Genomic DNA, 15,857 nt, shown 5'->3' with positions numbered 1-15,857 from the left:
CTCCTTCGAAGAGGATAAAAAATCACGAGTAAAGATAATTTCACTAAAACAACAAAAATGAAGAGTACAAAAGAAGGAGATAAAACTAAACCCCAAGACTCGAAATAAGAAACTCAAAACATAAACACACTAGGTAGGAAACTAATATTAAAATAACCTACACTAATCAGAGTTTAGGTAGGAAACTAATATTAAAATAACCTACACTAATAAGAGTTTAAGTGAGAAATTAAAAACAGAGTTTAACTAAAAGAAGAAAAACCTAAAAATAGGAGACATAACTCCACACTAATATTGAACGATATAAAGCTAGACTTGTTATCAAATATTATTCTCTAAAGGATGATATTTTAATTATAAAAAGACTTTTTCATCGAATCTCACAATTTAAACATTGAATTTTTTGCGCTAGAATAAAATTTAAGTAATTATAATAAAAGAAATAACAATAAAAAATAAAACAACTTTTATAAATTAAAATCTGAAAAAGGAGAAAATAAAAAAAATGATGGAACACGTCTGCTCCTCTAATTAATTCTATTAATTTGCGATTAAAAGAAGAAGAAAGACTCGACCTTTTTTCATGTGTCTGTTTTTCAGACTTATCCCCATTGAAACTTAGCAAAAAATGTGTTATAATTTTATTCAAAATCTTAAAGATAAAGCCTACCATTTATTTAACTAAATAAAAATAAATAAAATATTAGTTAAACTCTTAATAACTAACTAAATAAAGATAAGTCAAAAATTAATTAAACTCTTAATAAAATATCTTTACAAATTTGAGTTTAAATAAAATTAAAAATTATTAATGCTATCAATTTCTTAATCTAATAACAAAAGTATTTGTGTTATGATATGAAAGTTTGGATTCCCTAGTTCAAATGAATAAAATTTCTATTATTTTAAAATATAAAAACTTATTTTTTAAATACCAATTTAGTAATATAAACAACAATAAAATGAAACTTTGTCGATTCAATTTTTTTTCTTCTAAATCCATGCTTTTATATGCATTATATATTGGTAAGTTCTCATGGGAATAGGCCTGAAAAACATACACATGAAAAAGGGTCGAGTGTATTATATTATAGATATGGATTATAGATTAGGGATAGATTATAGATATGTTAAAAATAAAGGTAAATTTCTTTTTTGAATTTCGCTAGTAAGTTCTAAGCAACGATTCGATAATCATTACAGTGGATTAGTATCCATCAACAAATAGAAAAGCATACCTTATATCTAAGTCAATTTGGCGGTCAATTTTGGAGATCAGAGAAAAAAACTGTTAGAATTTTAGTTTGTAGATTCGTGATGTCCAAAGCTACTTCATGAAAAAAAATTGAACTTTAAAAGAAAAGATGAAAGAAAGCTTTCGATTGATGCAGACAGAACGCATAAAGAAAACCATATAGTATCAATTTTAACAGTCTAATGACTTAAATAAATTCTTTTTAAAAATTTAATGACCAACTTGTAATTTTATTTTAGTAAGTGAACAAAATGAATACTTATCATTATTAATGGACTGTTTACCTTAAAAGAAAATTTAAGGCTAATGGGTTAGTTGAAGTTCGGGCCTAAATTAAGCTTGACCTTAACATTTTGGGCCTAGACTGAAATATCCCCGGGACAAACGGGATAAAATCAACTTAAACCTTGACAAAACGGTAATTTCACTTTTCTCCCTACTACTTCTTACTTTCCTAGCGCGGCCAAACTCACTCATCTGGCGCACAGCAAAGACTGCGAAGACTTCACCCCAGAAGGGACGAGTTTCTTTCACATTTATTGTATGTTTTCTCTTTTCCCGATCTAATACACCCTAGTTTATTCGCTAATTATTTCCGATCTGTTCTTAATTTGTAATTCCTAAAAAAAGTTTAGTATTTGTAAAAATCCTTCCCTGTTTTTTAGGCGGTTGGCTGATTATGTGTTGGATTTTAATTGCAGGAAATGGCCAGACGTCTAGCTGGATTTCTGGTTCTCTTACTTGTAGTATCGATCTGCGAAGCCGCTTTTCTTTTTCAACCCATCTCCGATTCTCATCGATCTGCCGCTCTTGAACTCTTCACTCCCGACCATGGATCATTCAAAAGGTTTGCCTTTATATATATATATATTGACCACACAATTTCATTATTTAACCGTTGGTTGTTAAGGAAAGGAATTGGAATAAAGTGCATAACAGATACCGTTGAAGGTCAACTTTGGATGTGTTTGATAAATTATTGAAAGAGAAATATTTTCAGTGGTTTAATTTTTTCGTTTGATAACTCAATTCATGTTGTGATAATTAGGTGGTGAGTGAGTTATTTATAATATGCTAATATTTATTTCTAAAAGAACTTGTGTTTAAATTCAATTACATCTTTCCTTAATTACAAAATGTGATGTCTTTAAATTACTTGTTAATTTTTGTTTTGAGTTATCCAGTATAACGTGAAATGTCATGTTACTGAAACTAAATTTGTGAAATTAATGATTATCAATATGTACATTTATTTACCATCTTTTCGTTCAGTGGTTATAAATTCAATACTAAAAATCTAGTACTTAATTCTTTTTCCCGTGTATAAAACAGCACCTTATCTAAACTTCAACATTTTAAAGAAAAGTTTCAGTGATGAGAAATTTGCAATTTTAGTTTTTCCTTTGTTTGAACTGGAAGTAGACAAGAGACCTATGAGAATGAGGTTTTTGGAGGTATCTCATTTGATATAATTGATCTAAACAGCTTGGAAGAAACATATGAGGCACTAAGAACATTTCAGATTCTTGGAATTGAAAAGAAGCCTGATTTAACAGCTACAGCTTGCCGCTCAATTTCTGAAACTGTTGGGTCATCTTCATCAACTGCAAAGGATCTTTTCTATGCTTTAAAAGCAAATAGTATAGCGGAATGCAAGATTGACAAGAAAGCTTCTAAGGTATAATTTGAATTTGTTACACTGACATGTGGTTCAAGATCTTTTAATATTGCTTAACCCTGGTGCTTAGTTTTGTTGTTTTTATTGTTGTTGTTGTTGTTGTTGTCATTATTATCATCTTTTTTTTTTTTTTTCTCATCTGCTAAAGGGCATTATTTCAAGACTTAATGCTGCCGTAAGTGGTGCGAGTTCATTGCTTGACTTCTACTATTCAGTAGGAGGTTTGGTACTTATCAAGGTAATGATCGAATTCAAATTACCAGTTATTATGACGTACTTCGGTTCCATGCCAGCTATTTCTCAAATTTATGAGGTTTCTAAATGATTTATATATGCATTATATTTGCTTCTGTTTGTTATGTTGATCTAGGAACCTTATTTATCTAGCTTACTTTCTACAGCTGCCATAGCTTTTAAGTTTTGCATTTTTCAATGCCTTCTAATTCCTTGTTTGTTGATTCAGGATCAAAGTTCTGAAGCTGATGTTCATCTTGCTGATGCTGAGGGAGTGTTCCGCTCTGTCAAGGTTTGTTGTAACTAGATCTAGTTTTATGGTGAGGTTAAAGTGCTGCTCCTCTCCAGATCTATCTAGGCAGGCTCAGGCCTACCATTTCAGTGGAACTAGTTGTTGATGTGGTGAGATTTGGGTTTGGGGAGGAGGCTCACTACTTGAAATGACTCAATTTTCCATTGTTATTAATGTATGCTTGTCGTGGTTGATTTTGTGTTATGAAATCATTCTAGGCTTTCAGCCAGAGTGATGGCAGGTGGCGTTATAGTTCAAATAATCCCGAATCTAGTGCTTTTGCTGCTGGTAATGATTTATCTATATTCTTTAACTTTTTTTGAATACAATGTCTGGTACAAGCACCATATTTCTTTTTGTTCTTTCTTTGGTCTTAGTTCTTTGATAATTGTTGTCTATCTTCTTCGCATTTAATTAATTGTTTGATTCAATTGTGTAATAGTTGTTCATTTTGTCATATTCTGGCAGGAATTGCACTTGAAACGCTTGCTGGAATTGTTTCGTTAGCATCTTCAGAAATTGACCAATCTTTGGTAAGTAGTTAATGTTGTTTACTATGATGTGGTGAAAGTTTTGACCAGTTTATGAATCTGAATAACCATTCAGCTGTAAGAGGATGATAAGATGTTCTCTTGTACCATGGTTTACTTCAACATTTAACTATATCATGTTGGATATGTAGCTTATAGATGTAGATGGATCTTAATAAATTTCTTTTCAAAGCAATATAAGCAAGGATAGTACATGTTACCTGATATCTTGTTCTTTGCAATGCTTATTTAATTATCAAATTGCTGTGTTATAGAAAGTGAATTATTTTATTATGATGGTGACTTTTGATGTTGAATTTTCTCAGCTGCCCTGAGCAGGTTTTGCTTTAATCTTAATGCTTATTCTGTTCTTACCTGTGTCTGTCAAGTCTGGGCATTTCATAATATATGTTTGCTTACTGTTGGCAGATTAGTACTCTAAAGAATGATATAATCAAGCTTTTTGACAGCATCGAGAAATATGGTATGCATATCTCTCCCTTTTCTAGATTCTTTCTGTGTTTTGTCTTTTTCTGGTTCTAGTTTTCTTCAATGTCATTTTTTCTTCTTGCTGCTTCCGTTCATCATCTCAATTAAAAAAATAATAATAAACAGTAGTACTCAATTTAGTTCTGTTTTAGTTTAATTTATTTTTCTTTTTTTGTTCCTCGTTTCTGTTAATCGAGTTGTCTCTTTTTCAGATGATGGGGCCCTTTACTTTGATGATAAACTTGTTGATGGTCATGAATACCAAGGTCCTTTATCAACCACCTCATCTGTTCTTAGAGGCCTAACAGCATTTGCTGCAGTGACTGCTGAAAATCTCAATGTCCGTAGAATGAGCTCAATTATCATTCATTTTAGCCCAATTGTCTTTTCTTCTTGGACTGTATTCTAATACTTCTGGTTTATATCTGCAGCTTCCAGGGGACAAAATGCTTGGATTAGCTAAATTCTTCCTTGGTATTTGTGTTCCTGGTGATGCCAAAGATTTCTTCAACCAAATAGACTCCTTAGCTTGTTTGGAAAGCAACAGGCAAGGCTTTTCTTTAGGCAGCTTTAATGTATTTTCATTTATTTAAAATAGTTTGACGATGATATTAGAACATTTTTTTTGCTACCATGTTATGTAACTATCCAAATAGCTTTTAGCAATAGTGAAAGCTTAACCTTGGTTGAGTTTCTGTCACTCTTGAATAATACGTTTTCTAGTTGATTCTTGAAAGAGAGCAAGAAATTATGCACATGCCTATTTGTATCGCTCTAGACTCTAGTTTGCTGAAGTTTTAGCTTTATTTTTCATATTCTGGAATTGAGTTCAGTGTTTGTGAACTTGTTTTCATACTTGCTTTATGCCTTTTGTCTCTCTGAGAGGTGAGTGGTAGTTTTAGTGTGTTGATGTCACCCTTTTTCTTTGGTTTTACCTGTGGAGCTTAATAGATCTTAATTTCACCTTGCCATGCAGGGTTTCTATCCCACTAATCTTATCATTTCCATCAACGGTGCTTTCATTGACTAGAAAAGACTCACTCAAGGTTTGTCTGAAGTTAAAATCCTTAACATGAAGAATAGTGTGTAGCAACTTAAATTCCTCTATAGTGGCAGAACCCTACCACCCATGATTGATGGTATTAATATTAGTGGCATTTCCTTTTTGCTTCGTAAGTACACAGCAGTTTTAGATCTTCATGGAGATACTTGTGTCATTTGATGGATGTATGCTGGCCGTTGTTCTGGTCTGTTTATCAAAAACGAAACTTTTTCCATGGCTTATTCATCTGCATCCAATTTATGATGCATATTGCATTCTTGTACTTAACCTTCCTTGATTCATACCAGGTTTTAAATCATTTAATCTTGTTAAGGGGTTCTGTTAGTGCTGACTTTATGTTTTTTTAACAGGTTGGGGTTAGCACTGTGCTTGGTTCAGAAGTACCATCTCTAACAGTAAAGCTTGTGGGAGCTTTTAGTTCTGGTTCAAAGGATGCTTCTCTAGTTGAAAGCCAGGTATGGTGTTTCCTCTAACTAGTGTTCATTTTATCGGATGCAGTTTCTGCTTCATACAAATTCTTTTTTTCGCATTTTCCTTTATTTCTGTTTAATTGATTTAATGTTTATAAATATTATGAGATGCAGGAACTTGATTTTGACAAGGCATCTGGGCTACATATCTTGAACGGCTTGCCGAAGAGTATTGATGTTGGAAGTTACACATTTGTTTTTGAGGTACTGTTGTCTTGTATTCTTGGATTGAAACTTTTCATTCATCTGGCTTTCAATGAGATATGATGTTTGAATTTTTTAGGTTGTGCTTCATGAACCTGAGCATGAAGAGGTTTATTTTATGGGAAGCCAAACAAAAGTACCAATATCTGTCACTGGACTTATCAAGGTTGAAAATTCAGAAATTGCAGTTCTTGACAGTGATCTTGGGAGTATAGAATCGCAGAAAAAGTATGTCTGTCTTACGTGTATATTGTTCATCTTTTTTAATACCTATAGTTGATATAAGTGATGACTGTTTTGGAACATCCAATGACACTTCTAAAAGTTAGTGGCTAGTGTTTGAGTTTTTATTCAACTGAACTCTGAACTGATGTTATTCGTTGCCCTACATCCTACATATATAGGCTAGATTTAGCTGGAAAAAATGCTATATCATTATCAGCAAACCACCTCCAGAAGCTGCGTCTATCCTTTCAGTTAACAACTCCTCATGGACGTTCTTTTAAGCCACATCAGGTTGGTAGTTCTGCTTGTCTTCATTTGAATGCGTGGTTTACTTTGCAACAGTTTGTTGCTAATCATGTGGCTTGCAGGCATTTCTCAAGTTGAGACATGAGAGCAAGGTTGAGCACATCTTTGTGGTTGGGAACTCTGGAAAACAGTTTGAGATAGTTCTAGTAAGTATCTTTTCTTTCATAGGTTGAGTATCTTTCTGGGTGTATGTGACAGATTAAAAATTTAGGCGCATTTAGAATCGTTTGAGATTTTTCTATTTCTTGCAGCTCATGATATTACTCTTTTCATTGGGAAACAAGAAGACATCTATAGTTTATACTATTACTAACAGATTAAAATATTCAGTTTTTTGTGCTCTATATAAAGTTTGCATGTGTGCTTTTATAATCATTAATCCTATGGCTTGTCTTGTAGAATTTTCTTGGGCTGGTTGAGAAGTTCTTCTATCTCTCAGGCAAATATGACATGGAGCTCACTATTGGTGATGCTGCTATGGTAAGTGTTACTCTTGCTTTTAGAAATGTTCAATTTTTACAAGTCCACAAACACTTAGAAATAAAATATGCATCGTTTTCTTTCTTCAGGAGAACTCTTTGTTAGTGGCTATCGGACATATTGAGTTAGATCTACCAGAAGCACCCGAGAAGGCACCCCGCCCTCCTCCTCAGCCCGTAGATCCATACTCAAGATATGGACCCAAAGCAGAGATAACACACATCTTCAGGGCTCCTGAAAAGCGTCCACCTCAGGGGCTTTCCCTTGCTTTCCTGGGGCTTACTATCTTGCCATTGCTTGGATTTTTGATTGGGGTGAGTCCTGCATTTTGCTGCTGCATTTTTACATTTTCATTTAAGAAGAAAGTTACTGGTATCCAAATTTCTATTTGATTCATTTTTTAAAAACATCTTTTATACTTGGTCAAATAGTTTGATGTCTTGTTGAATCCTGGTTGGACTGGTGTTACCTTAAACCTGTCTGAAAATTTTAATTCATGTGTTGAATCAACATTTCTTCCGGAATAACTTCTCATGCTTTTCTGCTGTGGGGATGTCTCATAACATTTATCTCGGGGGAGAGCCATTGACTGCTTCAGAGATTTAGGAAAATAAAAAGAAGATAAAAAGGGGTTTAGGGGATGTTGAGATCTTAGATCTTTGATCTTTATCGGGAAAATTTAAAACCTTTTTGATGAGTAGCATTCTTGGAGCTTGTTAAGTCATCTCAGTATAAGAATCTGGTATTTCAATTTGCAGTTTAGTCACTAAGCTATCGGGTACTGCAATTTCTAATTCCGAAGTATGTATATACTGTTTCTGGTCTAGTTCGTGAATGTGATGGTAGTAATTTAGTTTAGTAGCACGAATTTCATTGCTATTTCCGAACTTTATTGATCTGGTAAATTTGGTTTGTGACAGCTATTACGTCTAGGGGTGAACCTGAAGAACTTTCCCACCAAACCCGTACCTGCCACATTTGCCGTTCTCTTCCATGTTGGCATTGGAGCAGTTCTATTGCTCTATGTGTTTTTCTGGGTGAAGGTTAGTATTTGTTATACATTTAAAACTTCACTCATGTACAAAGTGGATTGCATATAATATAGATTAAAGCTTGAACTTTGAATGTTGTGGGTGCAGTTGGATCTATTCCAAACACTGAAGCTACTTGGTTTCTTGGGAGTATTCCTTGTGTTTGTTGGGCATAGAATCCTATCCCACCTGGCCGCTGCGTCAGCCAAGTTGAAATCTGCCTGAGCTTGAGAAAGGGCAAATAAATTAGTCGTTGAACATTTTAACTCAAATTTTGTAGGTCCATTTTGACAACATTTAAGTTCTCTATTACGAATCCTAGTCGTAGTAACGTTAAGAAAATTTGCTGCTCATTATTTAAAGCTTCGATGCCTGGTTATTTTGGTAGTAACAAACGCCAACATCAATATAAACTAGTTATAAACCGTCCTAACATTCGAAATCTTTCTAATTTTAAGTTACCCTTTTGTGGTTAACGAGGAGTGGGCAAAAATAAATAAAAGAGAGAATAAATTCTCTAAGAATATTATAGATTTATGAATACCTATAAAAATAAGATAAAACTCGTTTAAGAGGTTTGAAGAATTTTATCCCACAATAAGGAAATTTAAATTTATATTAGGATCATCTTAACAAATAAGATTTTTAGAACAAAACTTGATCACATTATTAAAAACATGAAATTATTATATACTTTTCTCTGATTAAAATAGAAAAATTAAAAAAAATATATGGGTTATCCAAAATAGGCTCAGGTCTAAGGCTACAATAAGTAATTAAAATAAAAAAAATCATCTAAAGTAATTTATATGATTTTGAAAGTAAAGATTTTCTTTACAGATTTTTTTATCTCACAGTTTGTCCTTATTATTTATAGAAATTTGATATTATTAGAAAAAAAAAATTCTCAACCAACAATTTCATTCATGATAAAAGTTAGAATACAATCATATGATTAAGAAAATCAAATTCCATTTCTCAGTTGTGAATTCAACCCTTGCTAATCTTAAGCAAGCTTTGTGAAAAAACTTCTGTTCAACCTACGATCTAAGGTGTGCGCTTTCTCTTTTATTTATTTTTTGTTTATTTATATTTATTATTTGCAAGAGCTTTTATCTATTTTAATGAAACTTATTTTTTTGATAATTTTGTGTTGCAAAAGTGAAGAATTGTCTTTTATTATACATTTTAAAGTAACAATTTTATGGCATTGAATCTTTAAGAATTATGTAATTTCTAAAGTTTATATGCTATTTGATTTTTTTAATTAATTTTATTTTTAAATAATTTAATTAGAATTGGAGAGTATGTTAAATATGGATGAGTGTATAATAATAATTGTATCTTTAAAATTTAATAATATAACAAAATTTTAGTGATATTTAAAACCTTTAACTTTTAAGATTATCTTAATATAAGTTATTCTCTATTTCTTAATTAAATTTTAGATAACAAATCTAATCACTACGATATTCTAGGAAACCAATAGAGGAATTCTTTTGAGAATGTTGAGTCAAATTGGATGAAATAGAAATATACTATCTATGAATTTAACAAAAAAATAATTTGGTATAAAAAAGAAGATAAAAAACAAGACAGAAGAATGTCTATTACGTTCTACAGTAAAGATAAAAAATTAGTGAAGAATAAAACAAAGCTACAAAAGCAAAAAAAAGTAGAGACGAGCATTGGCATAAACACAAGCCTGCAATAATGAAAGTATATATAATATAAGATGAAAGAGAAGTTGAATTGCAGTGAGTCTTTATTCGGAGTCCTTAAGGCTTTCACTTGTAAGCCACATTTTCTTCTGAATTATGAACACTACATCATCCTCCTCTTGCTCCACCAGCTGAGAATCTGATATTGCCACTGATTCCCAGTGTAATGCTCCTAAATATTTCTTTATCACTTCCGCTATCGATCGCTTATCATTATAAATGATGTAACCTTTAGGCCTCAAGATTCGGTCCATTTCTAACAACAAATCCACAATGCTACATCCCCTCCTTTCGATATCAGAGAACACGGTCCAAGCATGGATCAGATCGTAAGTTCTCGGATACGTCGAGTAGCTTTCGCACCTGTTGGTTTACAGGGACACAAACCTTAGCAACTAATGCAATAATTGTGAGCACAACCATATGAAAAGACGTGGTTTACATACCAGTTATGCACACTTCCTAACAGTCCTCTGTCATATACTATCTTGAGAGTGTTGGGTCCATCTTCGGGCACCACATTCATAACCCAAACCTCTTTGTTAGTCAACGCAGCTGCAAATGAACCCAGGTTTGCTTTCATGTCCATCACATTTCTAAACGTATCGGACTCGAGATTTTGACCGAAAACAGTCCAATAGTGTTCAACTCTTCGTTGCCAAAGTTCCTGCAACACATCAACCAACCCAACCATGATTAAGCCAGTTTCTTCATGGATGCACCATGCAGAGATGAAGAGGTAATATAAGCCTCGTGAGAGATTACCGTGTCCTTTATGAACATATCGTCGGAGTAGCCTAAATCAGCGAGACGTGGAGGCGGTGTTGTCAAACGAGCAGGCCAAGGAGCCAACGCACTCCCTTTTGATCTATGAACCTCTGACAGGGTCAAAAACAGCATTCAAGTATCAAGAAAACAAGCAAAAGGAAAGCTGCGTGCATGAGCCAGATAAAAGGGGGCAAAGGGCTAAAAATACTCACGGTTAGAGTAAGGAGTGATACAAGCTTCCATCGGAACGCCCCACACGAGATCCGGATCATCATCAGATCGGCACATGGGAGGTTGAGTACCAGGCTCTCTTTGCATATAACAGTCATTTGTCAAGGGTTTAACCCAAATAACAGTTTGGTCTCTTTTAACTGCGATCTTCCAACACATCCGCTCAACGAAGGCGCTCATTGCTCTAAATATTCGCAAGTCTTCTTCATCTTGTGCATATGCCTCAGGGGATGAATAGGCAAAATAGCCTCCAGGCCTCAGTATCCTGTCTAGCTCAAGAAGAAGGATCCCATTCCTTTGAAGCCAATCAATCCTGCAACGAGAACAATGTGCAAGTTCGAAAGATCGACTTGGGTAAGGAAGCCTCTTCGTCCCTAAAACACCGAGATACGCCGGGATTCCTCGCTCCAGAGCAAACTGAATCTGGTTTTCATGAACATCATTTGGTGCTAAAGACATTGTAAGAATATCATACGCCAGCAGGTATCCTCCGAAACTAGCAACTCCGCATCCCGCATCGAAAACCGTTCGGACGTTTCCCTCGTTGTTCATACTATTCTTCGGAAAGTTCAGCATCTGCCAGTTGAAACACATGAATATTGACAATTACAATATATCAAAAACAGCCAGTGGTTTGAGAGGACAAACTCACTCACATTTGCCATTGAAGCAAGATATTTATCTGCGCCATAATGGAAGTGAGTTCCTCCACCAGGGAAAACAACCTTGTCACCTTTGACAACCATCCAGTTCTGGTCGGATTTTTCAGTAGCAAGATGAGTGTGCGGTATGTTGGCTTTCCATATCTGATCCCGACTTTTCGGCCACTTGATAGGGACCTGCAACAATCCAGAAAACCGGAAACTTTATACTGCATGGTAATAAGAAATATATGAAGTTGGCTTAATTTGATTTAAAAATAAGAAAACTAGACTGCAACACTTGACCTTATATCCAGGTGGAGGAGGAATCAAACAATTGTAACGTTTTTCAGGCAATGGACAATGTCTTTCATAGTGTTCCATTACAGATAAATCCAACTTCAATCTTGTCTGGTATATAAGATTCCTGTCTAGGCAAGGTATTATCTCGGAATGTCGATCATCACAAACCTCGGAAAGCAAACCAATCGTGATGTCAGCTAATCCATATACAAACATACAGCTGCAAAATTGTAAGACAGGTTGGCTTAATATTATTAAGGTTCACTCACTGGGAAACTCTTTGGTATGAACCCATCATCAGCATCTTCTTCGTGTTTAGTGGAAGTATCTGTGGTATCTTCATCCCCACGCCAGTATGATGAACCGAATTTCCTCAAAGATTTACTTCCATACTCGAGGGCCGACGAACCACGGCTTCGGGTGTATGCATAGAAGCAACCGCAACAGAATACCAACACTATAATCCAAGTGATCAATCGTTTCTTTGGATTCACATCAGCTCTTCCCCTTGTCATATCTTTTTAGATCATCCAATTTACCTAATCAATAATTCATTTAAACAAAATGCCTCAAATTTTAAGTAGTTTTTCTTTGAATCTTCCCTACTTGCATGTCCAAAGCTGAAAAACAGAAAAAAAAAAAACATTGCACAGTCTCAGCTATTAATAAAATTGCCATAACTTTAAAGAATGCCACATTTAAAACAAAAACAAAAACAAAAGATGGAGAGTTTCTGCATGTTGTAGTATAGTATTCATTACTTGCCTGGAAAGAAAAAATAACTTTGAAAGTTTTGTAAAAGAGGGAAGAGCACGTTTGGACAAACAAAAATGGGAACATATAAATATATATATTATATTTTCTTTAAAAGAATTTTCAGAATGTTAAAAGCTGTTTTAGTTTTCAAAGTGTAAGTTAAATGATGAAGAGAGATAAGAGACAGAGACGAAGTTTAACGACAATGAAGGTTGTCGTTTAGTTAGTTTCAGGTGTTGACGGCGATCTTTCCGGGGAATTTTGTTAGAGATTTAGAACAAATCTTCCTTTTGTTATTTATTATTGTTGTTGTTGTTTTCCAGTCAAACTATCGAAAATACTGGAATTGAGCTGACGTGCATGCAGGCTCAAACAGAAATCTTTTGAAGTCATTTTTCTTTTTTGAAAGTTACTACAAATCTATTGCAAATTACCATTTTCAAGCAATTATAGAGTAGATAAAAAAAATTGGACAGCATTCATCCATGGCATAATCGACAAAACGTAAATACATACGTTGTGACTTGAATTTAAGTTTTTTTTTTAAAAAAAAGTAATTTTGTTATTTTTTAAAATATATTTTTAATATTAATAAATATTAATAGTGATAGATATCAAGATCAGGGTTCTTTATCAATAAACTTAAAAGACTCTAAGACTCTAATTCTCATAATTTAGGATATAAAGAAATGATTCTACAATAACATCTGTCGAAGCTTTTTTTTTTTTTAAGGGTCGATTTTAATTTTGGAAACGAAAACGAACATGAGAGTCGCCACCAATCCTTTTTAATGAGGTGTTTAATAAACGATTTGATTTATTAAAACAACGATTTTAGTCGACGAAATTTAAAAAGATGGGTTCGGGAGTCGGTTACGTACGAGGAAGGATTAACACCCTCGTTACACCCAAAATTGGTACCTAGTCGATTAATTAGTGCCTTAGTGTCGAAAATTGAAAACTTTAAAGAGATTTAAAATATAATCATCCTTTGTTAAAATATTGGAAATTTTCGAGAAAGAGGCATATTTCACGTTAATCGAAAAAAAAAATTACGTCCCGTAAGTTAGGACATAATGTCTAAAATTTCCGATACGAGAATGAATGCCAAAAAAACTACTTATTTAAAAGATATTCGATTATCTCGATTTTAGAAAAAATCATATTCCGTAAGTTAGAACACGATCTTTTATTAATTCCCGAGATTATTAAAAAACTTATTTTAAAAAAAAAGAAGTTCGTGTATTCGGATTTGTCGAGAAAATCGAAACCCCGTAAGTTAGGGTACGACCTTTCGAATCTCAAAATACGAAGTGCTACTTATTTTAAAATCCTAATGTAAAATTAATGTATCACAAATTGTTGTGAAAATAAATCACAATGATAATATGTGTAACAATATAAATGCATTAAAAGCAAGAAAAACGAGAATAAATTAACAATACAAACGAACTGATTACAGATGAAAAGAAAAGTAATAGGCAAACCAAAAATAAAATAAAATAAAATAAAATAAAAAACGACAATAAATAATTATGTAAATAAATGGGGATATAAAAAGGTTTTTTAAAAAATAATAATACTAATAATAATGAGAATAATATAAATGATAGTAAAAATAATAAATAATGAATAATCTAAGATTTGTAATTACATAAAAGAATATTAACACATAAATATAGTATGATAAAAATAAAATGAATGCATTTAAAACATTAGGTAAATGAATATAAAAGAAACATAATAGAAATAGTAATGCAAAACTAATTGATTTAATAATATAATAATAAGTAAATAAAATAAAAAGGGAAAATAATAAGGGTAATAATAATATTAACTTAATTAATTTAATAATAAAATAACAAAAATAAAAAAAAAGATTAAATTGAACTTTAAAACAGAAATTTGGGGCAAATCTGAAATAAATAAAAGGAACAGACTAAATTAAATGCTCGAATAACAAGGAGGGACCAAATGGGCAATAAACCCCACCCTCCAAAACGCATAGTTTCAAGGTGGGCCAAATTGAAAACCGAAATAAATTATAGGGCAAAATTAAAAAATGAAAGAAACTTGATTGTAAATAATGAAAAACGCGGAAGGGCTAAACGCGCAAATAGCCTATTAGTCAAAAACACGCGGATCCTCCTAGGCAGGTCGGGTCAGCGCGCGGGTCTCCTCAAAACGACGCCGTTTTGGTGTCTAAGAGGCCTGCCTAAAACGACATCGTTTTGGGGGCTTATATAAGTTAAGATTCAAAGAAAAAAAATAAATCATTCGTGCTGTTGTTTAGAAAAAAAACAGTCTCCCTTCTCTGTTTTTCTCTGGGTACTGCCTAGAATCCAGCGAAGGGCCGCCGTGCCGACCGCCGTCCACCGGCGACGGCACCGCCATACACAGTGGCCGATAAATCCAAAAGGTAAGCTTTTTTTTGTTATATATATGTATATAGTTTTTAACAAAACGAAAGTAAAAAAAATAAAAAAAAAACAGTTTCGAAAGCCTAAAAAAATGACCTTTGCACGTTTAGACTTCGTTTTTTCTTCGATCTGTTTTCTTTTTTATGCTTGAATCTATTTTTGTATCCCCCCAAAAAAATCCCCCATTACAATAATTTTTCTTGGTTTATATAGCCATTTTTACAGAGTTTTTTTTTTCTATTTTTCTATACTGTCGTTTCTTCTTTTGCAGGTGCAAGTGGAGGGGGCGGTGCTGTAGCATCAAACTGGCAGTGGTAGAGGTCAGAAGACCCTAGGTACAGTGGTAGACATAGGGTGCGGCGGCTAGGGTTAGGGGGGCTAGGGTTTCTGTTTTGTTTTTTTTTCTGTTTTTGGGTATTAGGCTGGGTTTAGAGAGTTTGTAATTTTGGTTTCTTTTGGTCCTGGGCACGGGCAAATTGGGCTTGTTACAGCTGTCCCTCTTTGCTCATTGTCGTGTAATGAGAACAGAGTAAAGACTTTTAAGAAAGACCAAGTTTTCCCGGTCTCGCCAAGTCTCGACTTGTTTTGGTGCTTTTCTTCTTCAAGTAGCTTCATTTCAGCCCACTGTGTCTTGTTGCTTCGATCCATTCCACTTCAACTTCAAAGGGATAAGATTTATGGTTTTAGTTTGCTCTACTGCAATGTCAAGGAGATAAGACTTGTAACTCCAACCTGCTCTACTACAACTGCTCCACTGCAA

General features: G+C 33.5%; 2 protein-coding genes across 2 annotated transcripts; one reads left to right on the top strand and one right to left on the bottom strand.

Annotated features, from left to right (window-relative positions):
• The first annotated feature begins 1,681 nt into the window (after positions 1 to 1,681).
• LOC107954620 (dolichyl-diphosphooligosaccharide--protein glycosyltransferase subunit 2) lies at positions 1,682 to 8,692 on the top strand. Its single transcript, XM_016890230.2, has 20 exons — positions 1,682 to 1,796; positions 1,957 to 2,102; positions 2,741 to 2,933; positions 3,082 to 3,171; positions 3,397 to 3,459; positions 3,678 to 3,747; positions 3,928 to 3,992; positions 4,419 to 4,473; positions 4,691 to 4,818; positions 4,910 to 5,025; positions 5,455 to 5,524; positions 5,892 to 5,996; positions 6,126 to 6,215; positions 6,295 to 6,443; positions 6,620 to 6,731; positions 6,809 to 6,892; positions 7,146 to 7,226; positions 7,316 to 7,540; positions 8,147 to 8,269; positions 8,366 to 8,692. The coding sequence occupies exons 2-20, from the start codon at positions 1,960 to 1,962 to the stop codon at positions 8,480 to 8,482; spliced, it is 2,079 nt and encodes a 692-aa protein (XP_016745719.2). The 5' UTR covers positions 1,682 to 1,796; positions 1,957 to 1,959; the 3' UTR covers positions 8,483 to 8,692.
• Positions 8,693 to 9,841: 1,149 nt separating this feature from the next.
• On the bottom strand, positions 9,842 to 12,820 carry LOC107956734 (probable methyltransferase PMT3). The gene is made up of 8 exons (XM_016892282.2): positions 12,687 to 12,820; positions 12,191 to 12,541; positions 11,925 to 12,089; positions 11,634 to 11,816; positions 10,959 to 11,553; positions 10,744 to 10,856; positions 10,425 to 10,645; positions 9,842 to 10,341 (listed from the first exon to the last, which is right to left on the bottom strand). The coding sequence occupies exons 2-8, from the start codon at positions 12,434 to 12,436 to the stop codon at positions 10,023 to 10,025; spliced, it is 1,842 nt and encodes a 613-aa protein (XP_016747771.2). The 5' UTR covers positions 12,437 to 12,541; positions 12,687 to 12,820; the 3' UTR covers positions 9,842 to 10,022.
• Positions 12,821 to 15,857: the final 3,037 nt, after the last annotated feature.

The sequence above is a fragment of the Gossypium hirsutum genome, chromosome D07 (genome assembly GCF_007990345.1).
Source record: "Gossypium hirsutum isolate 1008001.06 chromosome D07, Gossypium_hirsutum_v2.1, whole genome shotgun sequence".
In the NCBI taxonomy this organism is placed as follows: Eukaryota; Viridiplantae; Streptophyta; class Magnoliopsida; order Malvales; family Malvaceae; genus Gossypium; species Gossypium hirsutum.
This window is presented reverse-complemented; position numbering and strand designations above follow the sequence as displayed.